At 40.1% G+C, this 22,951-nt stretch overlaps 1 protein-coding gene across 5 annotated transcripts in view; it reads right to left on the bottom strand.

The window, feature by feature from the left end:
• Positions 1-10,131: 10,131 nt before the first annotated feature.
• MITF (melanocyte inducing transcription factor) overlaps positions 10,132-22,951 on the bottom strand; it is a 224,935-nt gene continuing 212,115 nt past the window's right edge. For all 5 annotated transcript variants that reach the window (XM_043441848.1, XM_043441853.1, XM_043441850.1 and 2 more), the window contains exons 9-10: positions 19,446-19,593; positions 10,132-13,715 (exon numbers count right to left, since the gene is read on the bottom strand). In XM_043441848.1, the coding sequence (XP_043297783.1) occupies positions 13,314-13,715; positions 19,446-19,593 (550 nt within the window). In that variant the 3' untranslated portion in view covers positions 10,132-13,313. The remainder of the gene's footprint in view (positions 13,716-19,445; positions 19,594-22,951) is intronic.

Below are 22,951 nucleotides of genomic sequence, written 5' to 3'. Positions count from 1 at the left end.
CAAGCGAAGGTTAACAAAGATGCCTCAGGGTCCAAATTAAAGGGGTTTAGGACTAGTTAAATCCTAATCCACGAAGACCCAGCAATCGAGGAAGACCTAGAAACCTGTAGCCAGCAGAACTCTGGGAACAAGTGCTTAACGATGAAACAGAGCCAAATTTATAAGAGGAAAGTTTTTTAAAAAAAAGAAAAAAAGACTTTAAATCTTTGACACTTCTCCCATCCATAGGGGGATCCATGTCCCTGCCTCCTCCGAAATCAGAGAGGGCCAGTGATTGCTCTGATCAGTAGAGAAGTGGAAGTAATGCCTTCGGACCTGTGAAGCCAGGTCTTAAAGCCATGCAGCTAGCCGTCTGGGTTTTGTGAAACACCGGCTCTTGGCTTCCTCCCTCTCAGACACCAGCCACCAAGCTAAGTGAAACCCAAGCCACATGGAAAGGCCACGTGTGGGCACTGTGGTCAACAGCCTCAGCCGAGCCAAGGCTTTGAGTCACCCCGGCTTGGGCGCCAAGAAGCCTCTGGAGGAGTCTAGCCCTCAGCTGCTGAGTCACGGCCAGCTGTCGACATCCTCCCAGCTGTGGCCCCAGACATCATGGAGCAGAGATAACACCAACCATGCCAGCTAGGTCCTGTCCAAGTTCCTGACCCGCAGAAGCCATGAGCAAAATAGGATGTCTTTTGTCTTATGCCATGATTTCAAGTGGGTTTCTTATGCAACAAGAGATAAGTAGAAGAGCTGGGAAGCAAACAAGAAAAGCAAGGCAGTGGGGTAGAGCTGCTCATTGCTAGACTGGAAGGTTGGTCCAAGAAAAAAATTAGCCTCTAGTGCACAGTAAGAGCTGACATCTGAATATTAGCCTGTGATAAGTGTCTCTGACATGTATTCATTAATTTAGCCTCACAACTGTCCGAGGTAAGAAATATTATTTATGGACATTTACAGTCAAAGAAAGACAGGTAGAGACATGTTAGATTTCTAGCCCAAGGTTATACGATTGTAAGTGGAGGGCACTGAAATCAAATCCACTGGTGTGGCTTGTGTGGAACTTGTGTGGTCATGCAGAAAACTGCAAACCTATTTGAGAAGATTCTGTTAGCCTTTTTAACAAAAGAAAAAGAACAACTGGTCTTTTCCCTCAAGGAATTATACTTGAAAGATAACAAGAGAAACGAAGTTGGATGTTTTTATATTATTTCAGCTCCAATACTTTGGCCACTTAATGCAAAGGGATAACCCATTGGAAAAGGCCCTGATGCTGGGAAAGATTGAAGGCAAAAAGAGAAGAGGGTAGCAAAGAATGAGATGGTGAGATGGTATCACCAACTCAGACATGAATCCGAGCAAACTCCAGGCGATAGTGAAGAACAGGGAAGCTTGGTGTGCTGCCAGCCCATGGGGTCACCAAGAGTCAGACACAACTTAGTGACTGAACAACAACAACCATTTCAAACACTATTTATGGCTAAATGCAGTTTGGGCTTTATAGATACTAAGATATATTGGCTAATAATAAAATTATTTTATATGGAGAAAAGACAACTATTGTTTAAAAGAAAACACTAGTATAGACACAACTGGAGAGAAAATAACAATAACCATCAAGTGTTGTTAAATGTGGAAATAACTGTTTTTTTTATATTTTCTCTTATTAATCTTCACTCCAGCCCTCTGAGATGGTCTAAAATTATTTGCCTGAGAAGCTATTACATATCCCACACCCTTAAAAAATGATGAGGAAAATGGCATTTTAGGCTTCTTTCCCCACAGTGCATAGCATTTATAGTTTCACTGTATAATTTTCGATTTTTGGCAATGTGTATATAGATAAGTTGTTCTCTTTTCAGGGATTCTTCATCTCAAACTAGATATGATTAAATAAAAAGTTCAGGGGACAACAGAAGAAATAAATACCCAAGGCTGTTACCGAGTCTTGTATAATAATCCCAATGAAGAGATTAAATCTGCCACTAGTTTTCACTAACCAAAGTAAGATACGCCTCCCATGTTTTGGTTTACTTTTCTTTTTTCTTCCTAGTGTTACAAAAGAATAACTAAATCTCATAAGCCTTGTTTAGGAAACACACAAAAATCCTTAGATGGCTTTTAAATTCTAATTCAACTATCCTCATCCAAGCTACAAAGAGAAATTTAAATCTGTTTTTGCTTAGGTAGGGGAAAAAATGCACTGATTTACATTATTTGAGTAGTAGGCCAGTAAAACATAGTGAAAATCCTCAAGTAACGTCGTTAAAGAAAAGGATGAAGAGGAAGAGCAGGGGAAAAAAGGAGAAGGAAGAGGAGAAAACATTGCTTCCTTTCAATAAGCATATAGTATGTTTTCGAGCACAGCCAAGTGATAACACAAGATTTCAGACTACAGACTTTAGAGGAGTCCCTTTCTTTTTCACATACAGTCTGGATATGAGAGGTGCGGGGCTGGAGGACAGCTGTGCTACAGTCGTCGGGCAGCTGTCTCCCCGTTCCAAGCAGCTGTTTCAGCTCTCCCTCTTTTCCAGCCCATAGGAAGTAACACATAGAGGGCTGCTCACATCCTATTATCCAGAATTCAAGGACATGGTCTCACCTAGTTGCAAGGGAGGCTGGAAAGAAAAGGAAGTGAGCAACGTGGCTATAAGCTGAGCTAAAATTCAGAGCATTCTATCATTAAAAGGAAGAAGAGAAAATAGGGACAATTATCTGTCTAAGTCAGAGACCAGAGACTGGAAATTATGGCCCGAATCTGACTTACCACCTGCTTCTGAACAGCCTGTGAGGTGACTGGCCTTTACAAATGAAGATTTACAATCAATTTGATCAACATTTACAATCAATTTAGTCAGTGTTAGGAAACACTAACTCCAAACTCCAACTAAGCCAAAAGTTGTTCCCCTCAAAAGAGAACTCCTTTCTTTTCATGAGTAGATCTGAGCTACAAACACAGTACTCAATTGTTACTATTATACCTTGAGGCTCACCAATGAAACATTTGTGGTAATTCATTTTCTCTCTTTTTATACAAGTAGTGACATTCCTTGATTTTGCCTCTTGACTTGCAAAGTCCACAGTATTAAATATCAAGCCCTTTAAAAAAAAAAATCTTTGTTGACCCCGGTCACCGTCTGAGCTGGACTAAATTTGTGGAATTCCTGCAAAGCACAGGAAGAATGGCTTACCAGCGGCTGAGCAAAACAGAACCCCATGACCCCAAGGAGTCTGGCCTGTGTTTCTAATCATAGCAAAACCTCTTTAACCAGGTCACCAATCCAGGAACTTTTCTATAAGCCAAAGTCCAACGGTGGAGGGGAGGAAAAAAGTTTCTGTAGAGCCCAAATGAAAGCAATGAAGTTCATGCACTGCACACGCAGAGAACACCCAGATCTTCGTATTTCACGTGTGTCTTCCTCATGCAAGACACACATCTGTAAACTGATAATGACTCAAGTGGATTAGCAGCTCACCTGAACCCACTGCGGAGTTTTAGCAGTAAATTTGAAGGGTTGGGGAAGAAAGAAGACAAGGTAAGAACGCTGCTCTCTCAAGGCTTTTCATTTAAAGACTGCAAGCTCCATTCCATCTCTGAAGCCCCAAAGGACACCACTGTATCCCAGCTCAAGGAAGGAATGACCTTAAAGATGGCCTGTGCCATCAAACACAGGTTAACATTACATTCCTTATATTCTGTTTCAAGAGATAGAGATTAATACACTAGAGAAAGTCTACCATCAAAAATGATGAAGATGAACTTTCCTAGTGGTCCAATAGTTAAGAATCTGTCTGCCAATGCAGGAGACAGGGGTTCTATCCCTGGTCCGGGAAGATCCTATGAGATGAAGAGCAACTAAAGCCTGGTGTGCCACAACTACCGAACCTGCACCCTAGGGATGAAACGAAGCCGTGGAGTCCTCGAGCGGCAGCAAAGAGAAGCATGTACACTGAAAGGCAGAGAAGCCCCACCCTTGCCAGGACTAGACAAAGCCCGCACAGCCACCAAGACCTAATGCAACAAAATAATAAATAAATAAAACACTGAAGAGAAATTTTGGCCAATTAGAGAGATTGGTTATCTAGAATCAATTCATAGGGGGCTTTTCTTCTTCCAAGAACTCATGTAAATAAAACATGGTAATGTACTTGTAAGGGCTTCCCAGGTAGCTCAGTTGATAAGGAATCCACCTGCAATGTGGGTGACCTGGGTTCAATCCCTGGATTGGGAGGGCCCCCCTGGAGACGGGAATGACAACCCACTCCAGTATTCTTGCCTGGAGAATTCCATGAACAGAGGAGCCCGGCAGGCTACAGTCCACGGGGTCACAGAGTTGGACACGACGAAGCGATTTAGCACAGCACAGTACCATGTACTTATAAACAGGTATTTCCATAATCCTAGCAAACAGTTGATTTTAACCTATAACTTTTTCCCAACGTTACATTTTTCATTTTAAATAGGCTGTATTTTTATTGACAGTATTATGGCAAGACTTGCCAGTCCTGGCCTACTAGTCACAAATATGATTATTTTATACCTAAGTGACAGGAAACAAGTTCAAATTGATTTAAGGAAGGAAAAAGGAAGGTGACGAGAGGGAGCAGAGAGGAAGGGGGTGAAGGGGAAGAAGGAGAAGAAGAGGGAGAAGAAATGGAAGGAAATGGGTGTTAAGAAAACACAAGCAGAGCTTGCTTTATGTCAAGTGGTCAATACTCTCTTCTCTGAGGAGGTAAATTTTAATCTGAAATGTAAATGATAAGGAGCCAATTGTCGGAAAAGCAAACATTAGATGGTCACAGGCAGAAAGGACATCTGAACAAGGGCCACAGGAGGACCACCTTCCAGCTTGCAGGGCTGCCTGTTTCCACTCGAGAGGGGCCGAGTCCACCTGGCTCAAGGCGGGAAGTATGTGGCCTGCCTATGCCCCACTCCTGCCAACAGTCATTGGTCCAGGAAGATGCCTACTGGCCAAATCAGGCCAAGGAGACTCTGGAAGGACAGAAATGCCTTTTCTAGGCTGGCTGATAAACAAGCAAGGGTGGTTTGGGGCCACTGGTCATTTTGCGATCTCACAGGGAAAGTCTAGTTAAGAATGAAGGCCAGAGAAAAGAGAGCAAAAACAAGAAAGACAGAGAGCCGCTGACTCGGAGGTTTCGTTTGGGCATCTGAAGTCACTACTGCAAGTTTCACTCCTGGAGTTTTTATCAGTAAAACCTCCCTTTCAGTTTAACTCAGTGGAGTTTGGCTTCTGTCGCTTTATGTCAAGTTGTTATGACAACACAATGGGCTTTGGAAATGACAGAAGTAAGAGTCCCTGTGTATTTAGAGGACTGTATACTTCATGAGTCCCCTGGGCATCTTACTGAAAAGCTTGGGTCTTAGGATATCCATCTGGCAGAGGATTATGTGGTGGTGGTTGTTGGGGGTGGGGGCTGGAAAATAATTTATGAAAACCTAGCCATGAATGATGAAGAGGAGGGAGATGCAGATATAGGAATTTAACACCTTCCTTCTCTCCCTTCCCCTCATACTGTGGTTAAGGTAGAAGGAAGAAAAATCCTAAACTGGTACATCTGGGAGTACCAGTAAACAAGAGTTTAGAAAAGGGAGAGCTTGCCCAATCCCCTCCAAAGGTACAGTGATGAGTATCTGTTGTTCTGCCTGCCTAAAGTCCTCTCTGCCGTATTTTTAGAGGAGCATCACCATCTGGAATCTGGGTGAATCTCACCTCCCTTTCTCTTGGTTCACATAGTTTAGGCGCTGACCACTGAATCTACTGGAGTGGACCCAGATGACCCAGAGCTGGCCATCTGGCACGTTCCATCCTTGAGCCATGGCGGTCACGCTCAAGTAGGCCTCTTCAGACCTAATATGGGGACTTGGCCTTAGCAACAGGGAAGAGGTGCTGGCTTTCAACTGGACCTTGGAACTCCCAGAGGAGTGCTCATGGAGAAGATTCACCTGCAGAGAGGAGGGCAGAGTCAAGAAAACTATAGAGGGCCTTCTCTAGCAGTTAAGACACTGTGCTCTCACTGCAGAGGCATGAATTCGATACCTGGTCAGGGCACGAAGATCCTTCACGCCATACTGCACAGCCAAAACACAGAGAACAAAACCAACAAGCACAGAAAACTACAGAGAGGCAGAGAGAGTGCCTTGTTTAAGCCCTTGAACTCTGGCACACAGGAAATTACAATCACCATTTAGACATCTTGGTGATGTGAGCCAATAAATTCCTTTCTCATTGGATAGGAATTCCTCTGTTCATCATTTATCATCAAGCAAAGAATGGAAACTGAACAATATGAGTGAAATAAATTTCCAATCTCATTTGTAAGGAGTGGAAAAGATGTGTTAATGTGTTTTCCTCAGACTTTGTAATACTGGGTATTTCCATTCTAGAACAGTCTTAATAAGTTAACGTAATATACTTCAGGTACTTGATGATTAGCATAGATTTTCTGGGTTAGCCTACAAGCAATTAGTAACTGACATTTTGAAATCTAACCTACAAGATTTGGGGCTTCCCAGGTGGCCCCAGTGGTAAAGAACCTGCCTGCCAATGCAGGAGATGAGATGCAGGTTTGATCCCTGGTTCAGGAAGATCCCCTGGTGGAGGGCATGGCAACCCACTCCAGTATTCTTGTCTGTAGAATCCGTATACAGAGAAGCCTGGTGGGCTATGGTCTACTGGGTCTCAAAGGTCAAACACGACTGAAGTGACTTAGCACACACACACAGGATTTGCCTACATTAAAAAAAGAAATCATTGACAAGACTGGAAATTCTGAATTCTTCCTAACTTCCTTCCACCAAAAAACCAATGAGCAGGACCTAAAGTTATAAACCAATTGCCCTGTGACCAAGACCTCCACCCTCCTTCCCAAATTATCAGGTGTCTCTGTTTAAAGGAGTGAGAAACATGTATTATAAAGGCCTTTAAAAAAAAAAAAAAACACTCATAGAAAGGGTACACTGAATATGAGCATAACCAGAATTTATATATTCACTAAAAATCAAAACACAAATTACTTTTTGAATCCAGGAATAATGATATCTGAATGGCAATAGATTCCTTAACCAGAATTTTATATTTTCATTGGAAATGAAAACCTAAGATAAAATGCTTACTCATGAATAACAATGTTTTAATGACAGCATTTTCATCCTACAGAACAATTAACAAGTGTAAACACACTTACCTTAGGAAAACAGAAGAAATTTACCTTATCAACTCCATAAAATTTCTGCAAAATCTCCAGAATTTTCCAAATGACATTCTTTGGAACTATTAACAAGCATTTTATACACATACACATACACACACACACACAGTCAAAAAGATTAGGAGATGTTACATACTATTTCCAGTCCTGAAAACCCTCATGCACATTTTCATATTTCAGAATGTGAAAAGTCTTGCAGTAGATGACTATTATAATTGGATTAACACGGTATTGCCCAAAGTGAACTTTCAGAAAATTAACTAAAGCATTTTCTTTCCTACCCCCACCTCCAAACCCCTATTCCCCAAAGCAACTTTTGGAACAGCTTGTGGAATGAGTTCCATAAAGCAAAGTTTGGGAAACACTAGTTTACTGGCTTCTATCTACACAGATTTTGCTGTCTGAATAATATGTAAGGAACTTTGAGTGACAATTGCACCCATTTGGTTATAACTTTAGCTGACTCCATAATTAGAAATTTAAAATGCAAATTTTTCAAAAGCAAACTGCCTTTACCATTTAGACATGTTGCTGAGATTTATTTGGATTTGGGTACAGTCATATTACTTTCCAGTGTATCTGGTAGAGGTAATAGGCTCCAAAGATCTATAAATATTGAACACAAATAAGATTAGCCATGTCTAAATTTCATATATAAACAAGTCTGACAATTTTAATATGGTAAATGTACTCTGTATTTGGTGGGAAGGGGGAGGTACGTGGTTCTTGGGAAAACTGGGAATGGAATGGAAGCTTTTTCATTTATATTCTGCACAAGCTGTATATGACAGAGATTCATGTTAGCATGGGTGAGGACATGAAACCATGGCTATTGGGCTTCAGAGGTGGCAGCAGAGAATTAAGACATCATTGCCATCTCTCTCTAAATGTAATGAAAAATCTAACTTTACAACACTCCTCTTAAATGAGCTTTTCTCATGCTACTTGGCTATGCATTAAATCTTGGCATACACAAAAAAATAAAAACACAGTGGTTCTAAAGGTTCATTTATGTTGGCTGGATTAGGAAGATTAACTCCTCAGATGGTGTTCTAAAGAAGTCATCAAATGTAAGTATAATTGAAAATAAAAACCTGAAAAACATTTACATACTGATAGACAAGTGAACAGATAGGATATATACAAGATACCTCTCCTTAGATACATGACACCTGTGTGTATCATAAAGGATTAAAAAAATAATTCTCTAAGGAATACAATAGAGATTCCAGTTTCAGCAAGGTAGAGTTTCTGGAAACAGCATTTCTCACAGCAGAGGCATATGTGCAGAGCAGAAAGGTTTAAGACAAGTTAAATTTTAGGTCATTTGTGCTGAAGATGTTGTTACAATGTAGTAAATTGGATTTATTGCTAGTGCTCTAAAATATTTTAATCCTGGATCCTAGAGACAATAATGTCCTCTTCTCTAAAGTAGCCTGTGGGTTCCGTCACCTTGCCAATTCACACAAACATCAGCCATATACTAAAATACAGCATTTCTCAAAATGTGCATGCTTCTGTTGACACATATGATGATTTTAGGTGACCCGGGAGTATTCTTCTATTTTAATAATGAAAGTGGTTACGATGATAAAATACAAATAGCTATACATATTGAATATTTACCATGTGCTGCCAAGCAAAAATTCTAGCTCAATGATTTGAATACTCTTCACAAGACCACTTTGTGGTAGCTGCTTTTATTATTTCCAATGAACAGAAAGAAAATGGAGGCACAGAGAAGCTAAGTAAATTGCTCAAAATCACACAGCTGGAAACAGGCAAAGATTCAAAATGAGTAAATTTAGCTGAAGTCTATGCTTTGCCATTTCATGGATCAATCTGTTTGCTTTTTAAGTGGGTTTGCTTAATAAAGATTTAAGAAAGGTAAGTCTCTGGGTATGAAGTACAATCATACAAGCTGTAGGCAAATGTCTGATGTTAAGATAACAATTTGGGATGGGGAGGGGCGCGCAGAGCTAGAGACTGAGGATCCTTATAGATTGTGAACTGAGTGTGTACGAACAGGTCAGAAATTTGGGTTAAAGTCTGGGTACAGACTCTCTGAGGTGAAAAGCCCCAACTTTCAACTTACCTGCTCTCATTGTGGTCCAGGAAATTCTCTTGTTCAGATAGGAAATCTTCCTACTTTACGCATTTTTAAAGACATCACACAATCACATGTCTATGGAAAATATAAATGATTCAACTAACTCTGAAAAAGAAAAGGCTCGATTATTGTATATTACAATTTAAGGGGGAAAAAAATTCAAGCTTAAGAAAAAGCTGACAATCAAATTAGAAACATTACGGGAAGTTTCTTGCTCATTTTCTCCAGAGGTTAAACCAGATGATTTTTTTAAAAGGGCAGAAGTTTAAGGTGTAGCTAGGGAATAGAGACATGTTTTGTCTGACACTTTTCAATTCAAATTCAACATTTATCAAGTGATTATTAAGTACTTAAAAAAAAAAAAAAAAAGCCAGCCAGGAGCTGACAACCTGGGTATACTAAGCTTTCATTATCACAAATTTGTATTTTAAAAACCCAATACCTTTTTTGTAAATATGCAAGAGTTTCTCTGACAATTTCTCTCTTTGTAAAGCCACCTTTCACTGAAACATTTAAAATAAGCTCCTATATCTAAATGAATTCATGGCATTTGGAACTTTAAAAACTCCCCAAATTCAGAGTGGGGAAAAAACTGGATAATTACAGTTCATCTGACTGCAAGTCATAAAGTAATCAAAAAGTAGTATCTTAGAGAGTGGTATTTAAAATTAAAAAAAAAGTACTTACCGGCATTTTAAAATTTTTCATGCAATTTGTTATTCATTAAGTCAGAAGAAATTGTGCACTATTTTTTTGATAAGGCAGACAATATTCAAAATTGGCATTAACCAAACACAACTGGCCACCACTATGTGAAAAACCAAATGCTTTAATGAGGCTATCAAGAACAACAGTTCAATTATTTCACTGGATACATTAATATTGATCCATAATATACAGTGCTATGGACCATACAGAAATTATTGCTGCATCCAAGAGCAGGTGACTAGTATTAACATTACAGTACCAAGCGTCCGCAAGAGACAGTCATTTGTCGTTTATTTTTTCAAGAAATAGGGTTTTTTTTTTTTTAATATACTGTTATCAACATCAACTTTCCCCAGTGCATTTTTCAAAAATATTAATAAGTGCATTCCTTTGTGCTTTATTTTATATCTTTTAACTTCCCTATGTATTTTATTTGTTCTTATTGCTTTAATATTTTAAAACAACCAGAAAGAACTCTGTCATCCTATGTATGACCAGGTTGGTTGTATGGTTTTTTGGCAACGTCAGAAGGTTTGGTATTTCCATTGCCATACTCAGAGGCAGGTGTACAAGTTTGGCATTTTGGTTACTCCATACGGAGGCCCAACCCCGAGTCACAACTGTGCACTCAGGGGTGGGGGGAGTGGTGTGGACCGTTCTCCTTGTCACAAACAGTGAGCCCAAACCACCACCTCTTGGCTTAGCTAGTCCCTAAAACATATGCGCACTCTATTTGGCAAAAAAGAAATAAATAAAACCACCCCCGAGGTTGCAGCATTCCCCTGAGCTTGCTCACCTGTTCCCTCCCAGAAACTGTCTGTTAAGAAGGGGATGGAGAAGCAGGCGATGGTGAGCTCGGGAGCTGCGAGTGTCAGGGCAGTGGTGCAACATGCCATGCTGTCTTTCAACAAAGCTTTCTATAAGTTGGCTTAACCCTGGCCAAATTCCCTGGGCCATGGGTGAGTCAACCTTGTTCTATTTTTAAGAACTCTCACGATCAGCTAAGGAAAACTAGCATCATACCATTGCAATCTTTGACTTTTGCACCCAGCTCCCCTCCCCCCATATAAATATGAAGAGAAAAAACAGACAATGCTATGATTGTATCAACGAACACTATGGTACAATTAGCTGTTCATGCAGATTTACATCACTATTCTAGGAAAAGAGCTATACAATTAAGAGGGGTTGAAAGAATGGGAACTAATTTTCCCTACCCCCTTAAGTCATAAAGCTATAAAACTGATAGCATCATCAATGTTTCCAAGGATTCTCATTGCCCAACGTGCATGGGAACTATGCAGTTGATTATTTTCATGTAAGCCATCCATTCACATATCTGACAATCACTCCTTCCCCCTGAACCCTCCAATACCCATCACCAATTCACATTTGACATTTAAACTGTTTTTCTTAAAACAAAAACAGAAACAAAAAAACCCTCCTGAATAAGGTTTCCTGATGAAAGAAGTTGGCACTCTGTCACTAAAATATATTTCATATTAAAAATATCTGAAGGAAAACTGGAAGCTCTTCTATTGTCTACATAGGCACCATGCTACACGTCCCTCTTGATTATAGATACCGTCTTGAAACTTTCTCCTACATTACAGTTCAGTCAGTGCTAGAGACTACTGCTATATTTAAGGCACTTCATTCTGAATGGATATGCTTTATGCCACTTGCTATTCAATCGTAGGCTGCTACTGAGAAATTCCATTCAACAGCCTGCCTCTTAACACCATATGTCATCTGTATAAAACATCTAGGCCTGATAGAATATATGTGACACTACCGTTATTGCATAGGACTATACAAGTAGATAATGCACTGAAACTAACTTTACAACATTGCTGTTTGTTAAAACATTGTTATCAAGTAACAGTAATTGGCCAATACAGTATTTCTCTCTTTAAAAAACATTCAGGTTTGCTGAAATAAACCCCAATTTAAATGACCATAACAGGCATATTAACGCTATGGTTATCATTCTCCAAGAATATTGCTAGTTTTATATCACTAAAAATAAATATGTAAGTTGTTTCTCTTTTGAAAGCCAGTTTTAGCCTATTTATACTACACCTTAAATGTGTGGAAAAACAGTTCTGAGTGAGACTGTAATATACAAAATATTCACAAAGCTCTCTTTAAATGCAAGACCTTGCATAAAAGTTTTCTTTCGTGTGTGTACAAAGAATGCGGAAAACCACTAGTGAGTTGTAAAAATATTGAAAACTTGCCATTTTAAGATGCATTTTCTTACAAATTAATACAAACATAATGAAAATAACAATGATAATAAAGAATCTGTACAAATCAAATGAACAGTAAAACATAATTTAAAAAGAGTAAAGCCAATTAGAAATGTGCCCAGTTTGGTTTTCTTATCAAAAGTGAAATTGAGAAAACAAAACAACTTTCAGTGCTCCTCAATATTTTGCTTTGAGAGGACATTAATGTCCATTTCAAAAGAAAATATATCTCATGAAAAACTGAATCACATTCATTGATGAGCAAAACTGTAACAGAGCACAGAGTGAAGAGGAAGATGAGACTCCATGTTTCAGAGCCTTGGTCTATATCTCCTTTCAATTCAGTTGTACCTAAGGTATTGGTTGTTTTCTAACCAGACAATCCACATGAAAATGGGTGCATTTTTTTTTTCTTTTACAGAATACAGTATTTCTTTAAAGAATTTGCAGTATAAAGACTAAATGATGCTAAAAGGGTACTGTATCTTTAAGGCAGTACCAATGAATCAATACATTTACAAAATGGAAAAAGGTTAGTACCGATTCCTTTTTTCTTCTTTTTTTTCCCCACCCCTCTCCTCTCTGTCTCTCTCTCTCTCTCTCCCTTTTTCTCTCTCTCTTTTTTGGTTGCTTTACATTCTTTCAATCAAACTTTACACTTCATTTCCAAGGAAGCTGCGGGCATACAGATAACAAACCAAGTTTCCCCTGAATAAAAACGGACAGAAATTTTTCTGACGCAAAAATCCTCTTGCTCTGAAAGCTAAAGTCTGGGTGTAGTCAGTTCACAGATACTGTACACTACCGTACAATACTTTGGAGGCATTTGTAGTTGTAAAATAGAATATACAAGTCTGTTTCACAAAATTCTAAAAATAAAATATATCCTGGGCTATTGATAAAGCATGAAAAAAAATTTTTTTTTTCATATTAAAAGAAAATGATCAAGAAAAACCCCTTTCAGGTAAATTATTAAATCTGCTGATCAAGAAAGGAAGCAGTTTGTGAGAAAGCGGAGCGGGGAGAATCTGCTAGCAAGCGTGCTCGGTTTCCTCCATGCTCATACTGCTCCTTCGGCTGCTGGTTTTGGATGCTCCGGGGGACACCGAGGAAAGAAGTGGATCAGTTATGCCAACAGGAGAAAGGGTATCGTCCATGAGGATGTCTTCCAGTTTGGACCCCATTTTCGTGGGGACGCTGTAGGCTTGGCTGCTCTCAGTCCCAGCCCCGAGGCTGTTGTTGAAGCTGATGGTGCCGTCCGTGAGATCCAGGGTGGTTGTGCACGTGAGGTCTGCGTGATGCTGGAGGAGGTCTTGGTTGCAGTTCTCAAGAGCGGGTTCCTGCTTGATGATCCGACTCACCAGATCTGGAGAGCAGAGACCCGTGGATGGGATAAGGGAAAGTCCGTGAGCTCGAGCCTGCATTTCAAGTTCCTAAAAGGAAAACAGAAATCAGACACTTAACAAGGTGAGCACGGGGGATTTTAGAACAGTGACTATTGAACATGATATTGCAAAGATGGTTAGCGGTCACTATGCAGTTGTCCAAACTCAAAGGATATGCATTGCTAACAGTCAACCCTTAGGTCAAGTAGTGATAATGCTATGTCAGTGTAGATTCATCCACTGTTAGAATGTCTCACTCTGGTGGGGGGGTATTAATATCAGGGGAAGCTATATACATGCAGGAGTAGGAGGTATATAGGAACTCTCTACAACTTCAGGTCCATTTTGCTCTGAACCTAAAATTGCCATAAAAAGTAAAGTGTTTTTTAAAAAAATCATATACTTGGAAGACAATAAATTGTTAAACATTTTTTTGCTATTTCAAATTAAGAAGTGTCATATTCTTTTAAAGTACAGAGTATCACTAGTAATATATGAAATGATTTTTAAGGTGGTATATGGATTTTATTATATATTAGGAAGAGACAGTCTCTCATACACGTTAATGGTCACAATGAAGATAAGTCAAAAAATATAAAAACAAAATGTGAGCTGATTAAAGGAAAATATTCAGTAAATAATATAGTCCCACGGTCCCTAAACCGTACAGAGATATCCGTGGGTACTACAATAAACTCCCAGGATATTGAGACTATTTTAAAGTTTCAAGGGAAATGCACCTTGCGGTGAGAATGATCAAACTCAATATAGTTTTATAGGTCCAGTATCAGATTGTGTTACATTATTTCCCTCATGTCATATCAACACAGAGCCAGGTCTCAGATGGTTACCATGACTAAAAAGGAAAACAAGCAAACAGAAAAACCAAGTCCTGCATGAAAAGTCATGTGGGATGGGAAAGGGGGTGACACTGTCCAAAATGACTCCCAGGCTGGAGAAGCCGTGCCCCAACAGCCACACATGTCTCACCGGCAGTAACGTGGTTATTTAAAAATAAAATGAAAATATGATTTTCCTTTCAATTTATACATTTTATCTTCTCAAATGGCTACTAAATTGTTAAGACCTAACAATGGTAGGTCTTTCTTTGGCTTAAGGTGCAATGAAAAGGTTACTCTGATACTAAGGGCACTGGGAACAAATAAAGATTGGATAATAATAGCAAAAGGTATGACAGTTTCATAGGAGTAACTAAAGTCACATCATTTAACCCATCTCATCAAGGCAAAGGGAGTTATTTTGTTTTAACTCCACAAGAAAGCTCTTATGTGTAAGAGGAACAATGTCTTCCTACAACTTTTTCACATCCTTCCTATTACAGACTGAATTGTGTCCCCTCCCAAAAATGACTGGAGAAGAAAATGGCAACCCACTGCAGTATTCCTGCCTGGAAAATCCAATGGACAGAGGAGTCTGGTGGGCTCAGGGGGTCATAGTCCATGAAGTTGAAAAAGAGTCGGACATGACTCAGTGACTAAAAAACAACCCTCAAGTCATACGCTGAAATCCTAACCTCCACTAACTCAGATGTGACAGTATGTGGAAATAGTGTCTTTAAAGAGGTGATTAAGTTAAAATGAGATCTTTAGGGTGGGTCCTCATCTAATATGCATGAGGAGCTGCAAGGACACAGAGACACAAATAGGAAAAGCCTGTCAAACAAGCTCCTTCCTGTCTCCCTTTCTGAGTATCCTTAAGTGAAAGTTGCTCAGTCTGACTCTTTGCGACCAGAATGCTGGAGTGAGTAGCCTTTCCCTTCTCCAGGGGATCTTCCCAACCCAGGAATTGAATCCAGGTCTCCCACATGGCAGGCTGATTCTTTACCAGCTGAGCCACAAGGGAAGCCCAAGATGCAAGAGTATCCTTAGATCCCCCATAAAATGAGCCATATAGACAACAATTGACCCCAAAGAGCATTTTGCTCCTATGTGCCAATGCTATCTTCCTATGTTTCATGATGCAATAAATAGAATATATATCTGAAGCAAGTCACCTTGCATCAGGAGAGAAGGCAAAGGACACAACAAGTCAAACCTCTTAACCTTTGCCCATAAGCCTAGAAACACATGACATGTTCAGCCTATATGAAAGGCTGTCTGATCTGCAAGGGCATCCTCTAGATTCAGTACAAGTGAGAGACAGGAGTCTGAGATGTCACAACAGTATCTGTGTGTTCCTCCACGTGATTTCCAGACACACAAGTGTCCCTGGGCATCATTCTAAAACCATGGGCTGTTTAATAATAAAATTCCAGTCCCAGTGATATTAAGGATTCATGGTCTTTCTTCTATGAACATTTTTGCATGCATCACTTAGGGTGAAAATGAAAGGAATCCCTTAGGCTCAAGCTGAACACATGCACTACTGTAAATCTACACCCACGTGATAAAAGCAGTGCCCCCACACTTGTAGTATGTCTTTAAAAAAAAACGTTGAATGAATAGAGGCACACATCTTATTCTAATCTTTTGTTATTTAATTTAAAATGTTTACCAGCCAATTAAACTTTTACTTAGATTGTTAAATAGTGTGACAAGTCTCATCTAGAAAATTCAGGTTCACTGCATGACAGAGCTTTCCTAATTAATAATGCTTTCCATGATACACAAAAGTCCTAAAGGCTGCTTCACTGGCACTGGAAGAAACCCAAGACATAGACACCATGCAATTTCCAATTCATACTTTTCACAGTATTTGTATTTCACATGAATGGATATATTTGGAACCTAAGTGACTAAACAACCACAATAAAGCATCTGGGCACAACATTTCACCAACCAATCAACATGTAACTTTGTTTTATATGTGTTTCTGTTTAAAGACACCTTGTTTACAATAAAATCATTGATTTGTTAAACCTAGCCTCTTTTTCAGAATAGTTATTATATGCTAATATTTGTATTGAGATGCAGATGGTGACTGCAGCCATGAAATTAAAAGACAAAAAGTAAGAAAAGTAATGATCTTAGAAGAAAAGTAATGACCAACCTAGACAGCATATTGAAAAGCAGAGACATTACTTTGCCAACAATGGTCTGTCTAGTCAAAGCTATGGTTTTTCCAGTAGTCATGTATGAATGTGAGAGTTGGACTATAAAGAAAGATGAGCGCCGAAGAATTGATGCTCTTGAACTGTGGTGTTGGAGAAGACTCTTGAGAGTCCCTTGGACTGCAAGCAGATCCAACCAGTTCATCCCAAAGGAAATCAGTCTTGAATATTCATTGGAAGGACTGATGTTGAAGTTGAAACTCCAGTACTTTGGCCACCTGATGCAAAGAACTGACTCATTGGAAAAGACCCTGATGCTGGGAAAGACTGAAGGCAGAAGGAGAAGGGGATGACAGAGGATGAGATGGTTGGACGGCATCACCGACTCGATGGACATGAGTTTGAGTAAACTCCAGGAATTGGTGATGGACAGGGAGGCCTGGCATGCTGCAGTCCATGGGATCACAAAGAGTCGGACATGACTGAGTAACTGAACTGAAGTGGATGCGTGTATAAAGAAATAACACATTAGTATGAGTTGCTTTTAAAAATGGGTATATATACAAAGTGTAAGAGACTAAAGACCTGTGGCTAATTACTGAAGAGATGGAACATAAAGCAAGCAGCAAAAGTCAAAAAAGGAAAGAGGGTAAGGGGGATTTCCAAATGACACATAACCTCTGTTTCACTACCAAGATTCTAAAATGCTTTCCCGAGAAGAAAACCATCTTTTGCCTCTCTAATCCGGGACTGAGGATCACTGCAGTGAAACGAGAGATGTGACATCTAGAAATGTTGATAGTGTTGTGGGGTATTAACGAGATCAGAGATCATAAGTAATCTGCTGTTAAGTAAATTTAATGTTGGGGTATAAACACCACTAGATAGCATTTAAAGTGCCATATTCTGCATTGCTATTCCACAATTATTTGCACTGGAAACATGAAAAAAAAAAAAGAAAGAAACCATTGATATATGGCAAAACTGGTTACAAGTAGGTCCATCTAGTCAAGAAGAAGATAAAATGTCATTCACCCTTATTGGTTGGTTGTGTTCAAAGTAAGCAAGTAAAGTAAAATCACTCTTGCCAACTCCTTTAATCATAAGCAAAAAGTAAGTTTTTCTTTCTCCCAGACAGTTTGAAAGGAAGTTGCATCTTTATATTTAGCATGAAAAGCCAAGCAACAAAGAACCACCAGGAGCTGATATGAAAGGGGTCCCTCATCTCATGCTTACACTGGTATGTACACTCCCTCAATGGAATGACATAAGAAGCCCATGTATTTTGAAAATCACTTTTCTCCCTTTAAGAGTAAGTTAAAGATACATATGGGAAACTTCATTATCTGGAACAATTTCTGAAATTTATATCCTGATGATAAGATTTTCAAGGTGTCCCGAGGTTCCCTATAAACATGAGCTTTGACCACAGATTGCACCTCCTTCAATACAAAGACACCTTTGTACTTAATAACTACTGTGAGTTGTCATGATTTGCGGTAGTTATAGCTATGGACTAAAATCTGTGCCTCCCCTGCCAAATTCATACGGTGAAACAATTCCCAGTAGGATGGTATTTGGAGATAGGGTTCTGGGAGGTGATTAGGTCACAAGCAGGGGACCTTCACGAATGGGATGAGGCCCTTATAAGAGAGACCCCAGAGAGACCCTGCAACCCTTTGTAGTGTGAAGTTATACCAAGAAGGCAGCTATCTATGAACTAAGAAGCAGGACCTCAATCCCACAATGAAACGGCCAGCATCAGATTTCCCAGCCTCTAGAACTGTGAAAAATAAATGTTTGATGTGTAAACCTCTCTGTCTATGGTGCTTTTTATCACATGAGCATGACTGGTCAAAGACAGTTATGTGCTCCAGAGTTGCTATGAACACTGAATTAGTGAATGCTGAACCACTGCTCCTGGTGAAAACAGAGGATTACTTTCCTGCAAGCATCTGAACATGAGCTCCCCCAGTGGTTCAGCGGTAAAGAATCCGCTTGCCAAAGTTTGATTCCTGGATCCGGAAGATCTGCTGGTGTCGGAAATGGCAACCTACCCCAGTATTGTTGCCTGGGAAATCCCTTAGACAGAGGAGCCTGACAGGCTACAGTCCATAGGGTCGCAAAAAGAGTCAGACGCGACATATCGACTAAACAACTATGATAAAGCATCCAGGCACAACATTCCACCAACTAATCAACATGTAACTTTGTTTTATGTGTCTCTGTTTAAAGACAACTTGTTTACAACACATCACTGACTCATTAATATTAAACCCAAGGCCAACAGGACCACAACTCATGCCTGAATGAAACATATCTCCCTAAAGCACATCACAGCCTTGCTATGCTCAGAGAGTCGAGAAAGGACTTCAGGCCCATGCTCACAGGCCACCTTAAAGAGCGAATCAGCCCAAAACCCCACAAAATGTGAACACCATGACACTGAAAACACAGCAAAAAGGACGCCTGTTTATCGTATGAGCTTAAAGAAGAAGACAGAGCACTGTTCAACCTTAACTCGGAATAAACACAACAGCCAAGTCACATTTGCCACTCTGCCCATCTGTGAATGAGCACGTAAGTGCCACAAGAGTTGATTCTGGGGTTTCAAATAACTTTTTTGCACGGAAGCAAATACACAAATTAGAATCCACAAATAATGAGTACAGACTGTTTGAGGATCACGTTAAGTCAAGTCCCTTACGGCTCATTCTACCCCATCTTCGCCATCTTCAAGTCACCTTCACCCTGCACACTCCTGGTACCTGTATTCTGAGTAACAAGTGCCGGTTGGCGTGTTCCAGCTTCTTCTGTCTGTTTTCAAGCTCTTTGGCACGTTGCTGTTCCCGTTGCAACTTTCGGATATAGTCCACGGATGCTTTTAAAATGGTTCCCTTGTTCCAGCGCATGTCTCTGGAAAGAAAATGGAAGGAAACAGAGAGTTTCAGTGTTGGATGCTCCATGAAAATTCAATATTCAGAGCATTCAGTTTCTCAAGATGAAATAACAATTAGAAGTTGAGAATCACTATCAAGGACTGAGTGCTAGTCATGTGCTGGACACAGTCTACTCCCATCGTCTACCTTATCTTACTTCAACCAGACAGGCGCCTGGCGAAGGAGGACCACTGTGCGTGTGCTCAATCAGAGACGATTCAAATAGCCTTCCGTCCCAGAGCTACGTGAAGGCAGGGTCAGGACTTAAACTTAGGTCTGCTGATGACAAAGTCAATATTCTTAAACACTATATTCAATAGTTATAGCTTTCTAGGATTATAAACAGAGTAATATACAGTTAAAAAAATTCTGTGAGATCCCACTACTTAATTGTATGCATCATAAAAGTGGCATCCTCGGGTTTTATCACGAATATTCATAGGCCGGTTATAAATTCTCTCAGTCTCCATGTCCTCATCAATAAAATGGTGATGCTTTGGTGAGCAGCCCCATAGGCATGTTGCTAGAATCAAAGGAGACGCTGTATGTGAGCATGCTGAGAAAAGTCTAGAATACAGTTCCAACAGTGGAGCAGGCGCTGTGCTAGGATTCAACATCGTAATTACCACAGCTACCTTTAAATAACATTTACTGCCTGACAGGTACTTTTTAAAGTGGTTTTCTGCTCATTTAATCATGACAACCTTAATTGGTAGACACTAATATTATCCCCATTTTATAGACTGGAAAACAAAGGCACAAACAGGTGAAGTAATTTGTTCTAAGTATACAGCTAGGAAATGGTCGAGCCAGGAAGCCTGGAGCATCTGGCGCCAGACTCCATGCCCTAAACCACCTTCCTCTCAAGAGACTGAGTCCTCAAAACAACTAGACTAGACAGAAATAGAATACTTGGGGAGAATTTCCTCCCCAAGTCACACATCTAACAGGTTTTCTAATTCAAACGCAGGCAGCCTGAGCTTGCTGCCTTTTGGTTTTTAAACACTATAGCTCTAATGCATTCCTATATGAGAAAAATGCCATTAAGGTGTAGGTAAGGTGGTGGTTTAGTAGCTAAATCATGTCTGACTTTCACGACCCCTTGGACTGTAGCCTGCCAGGTTCCTCTGTCCATGGAATTTTCTAGGCAAGAATACTAGAGTAGCTTGCCATTTCCTTCTCCAGGTGATATTCCCGACCCAGGGATAGAACCCATCTCCTGCACTATAGGCGGATTCTTACCAACTGAGCTACCCGGGAAGATGTAGGTAAAAGTGAGTTAAAAAACTTACAGCACCTCAGAAAAATCACTAAAATTATAACTACATAGTAATATTTCTATAGTGCTTTAAATTAACCTGAGCTCTTTTATAGAAAATATCCATGATAATAATGACAATGGTAAAACCAAAAATAATTTTATGTATGGAAAACCTCCTATGCCATAAGCTACAGCTGCTAAAAGCAGATTGGAAGTATCAGCTGGGACATGTGAATGGTGGTGGTTTAGTTGCTAAATCATGTCTGACTCTTGCAATCCCATGGACTGTAGCCTGCCAGGCTCTTTGTCCATGCGATTCTCCAGGTGAGAATACTGGAGTGGGTTGCCATTTCCTTCTCCAGAGGATCTTCCCGACCCAGCAATTGAAGCCAGGTATCCTGCATTGCAGGCAGAATCTTTATTGACTGAGCTGTGAGGGACACCCCGTAATCTATAGCTGCTAAAAGATCAGAAGCATCAGCTGGGATATGTGAATGGAGGAACATTAAAACAAGCCACCAAGTAATTGATCCTCACATGGGTTAGATGGAGAACAAAACAGAAGCTCTCCCAAGAGATGCTGAGTTACAGCCCCTGGAGAACCCCCTGGGGTTGATCCCTGGGGTCTGGGCACCAAAAATGGCAACCCAGGGAGGTACCCTGAGATGCTAAGAGTGAGCACAGAGCCAAGCTGCTCAGGGCTACAAGGAAAACAACAGATCTGCCTCAGCAGCCAGAGAGAAATCAAATCATGATGAAAGATGCCTTCACTAGGCCAACAAGGTGAGAAACCCGTAATTAAACATGAAAGCAGATACTCTGGGTTTAAGAGGTGATGATTCTAATCACTTGGGCTTCCCTGGGGGCTCAGATGGTAAAGAATCCGCCTGCAATGCAGGAGATGTGGGTTCGATCCCTGGGTTGGGAAGATCTCCTGGAGGAGGGCATGGCAACCTAATCCAGTATTCTCGCCTGGAGAATCCCTATGGACAGAGGAGCCTGGCGGGCTACAGTCCATGGGGTCACAGAGTCGGAACAACTGAGTGACTAAGCACAGCATTAAAATCACTTACCTTGGGTTTCACTTCCTTGTGAGACCCAATTAATTAATTACGCTTTGGGGTTTTCAATGTTTTTTTTTTTTTTGCAATGAGAGCAATCTTTTTTTTTTTTTTCCACACAGAAGTGTAAACAGATCCCCAATACATAAGTCACTAAAGGCAGAGCTAGTCTAGGGTAGGAGAGGGTGTGGGGCTGAGACTGTGATCAGCTTGACTATGTCTCTGTAGCAGCCCCAAGGTCTGTGCCAGAAAGCTGGCATAGGACAGAACAGATGCAGTCCGCTGTATCTTAAAACAATGCCTACAATTAAAGATTGTTATCAGTTCAGATTATAAACACATAAGTATTCTAATACAATAAAGAAGATATGCAAATAGAGGCTTTCACTGCAGCCCCATAATTTCATAATATGTTGCTAAAGAGATCCATGTGCTGCAGTTTAAAAGAATATGCTAAAAAGTGAAAGCTGATAAAGAACAGGAAAATGGGAATTCAATTTCAACTATCATGCAAGACTGACTATAGGAAATGAAGGTCACAGCCCCTTCGTGGGATGCATTTGTGCTGCAGAACTGAGAATTTGAATGTTTTGAGTTTCAAAACGGCTTTCCTTGAAACCTGGGAAAGCGAAATGTTGATGACGGAGACTTTGCTTGAACATTCATCAAAACCACCTTAGAATGGGCAATGGTTTTATTTTGTCACAAATTCTCTGACAATAATGTGAATAGCAAATTTAATAAGCCTTGCATGAATAATGCTTGATTTCATCTTTACATTTTATTAGGTAGCTAAAAGGTCATATTCAGAGGCTAATTTCATAGAATGCCTGTGGGAGCCATTAAAATGTATACATCTTCAAGCCCTTTACTTCAAATGGGCCAATTTCTAATGGATAAAAATTGTGTATTTGTTGTCCTATTTGCTGACATTGCTGGTAGGAAAATTATCTTTACAACCGTTATCTCTGAAAGAGCGCATTAGAGACTGGAAGCTGAAATCCAAATTAGCT

This window comes from Cervus canadensis, chromosome 22, assembly GCF_019320065.1.
Source record: "Cervus canadensis isolate Bull #8, Minnesota chromosome 22, ASM1932006v1, whole genome shotgun sequence".
Taxonomy (NCBI): Eukaryota; Metazoa; Chordata; class Mammalia; order Artiodactyla; family Cervidae; genus Cervus; species Cervus canadensis.
This window is presented reverse-complemented; position numbering and strand designations above follow the sequence as displayed.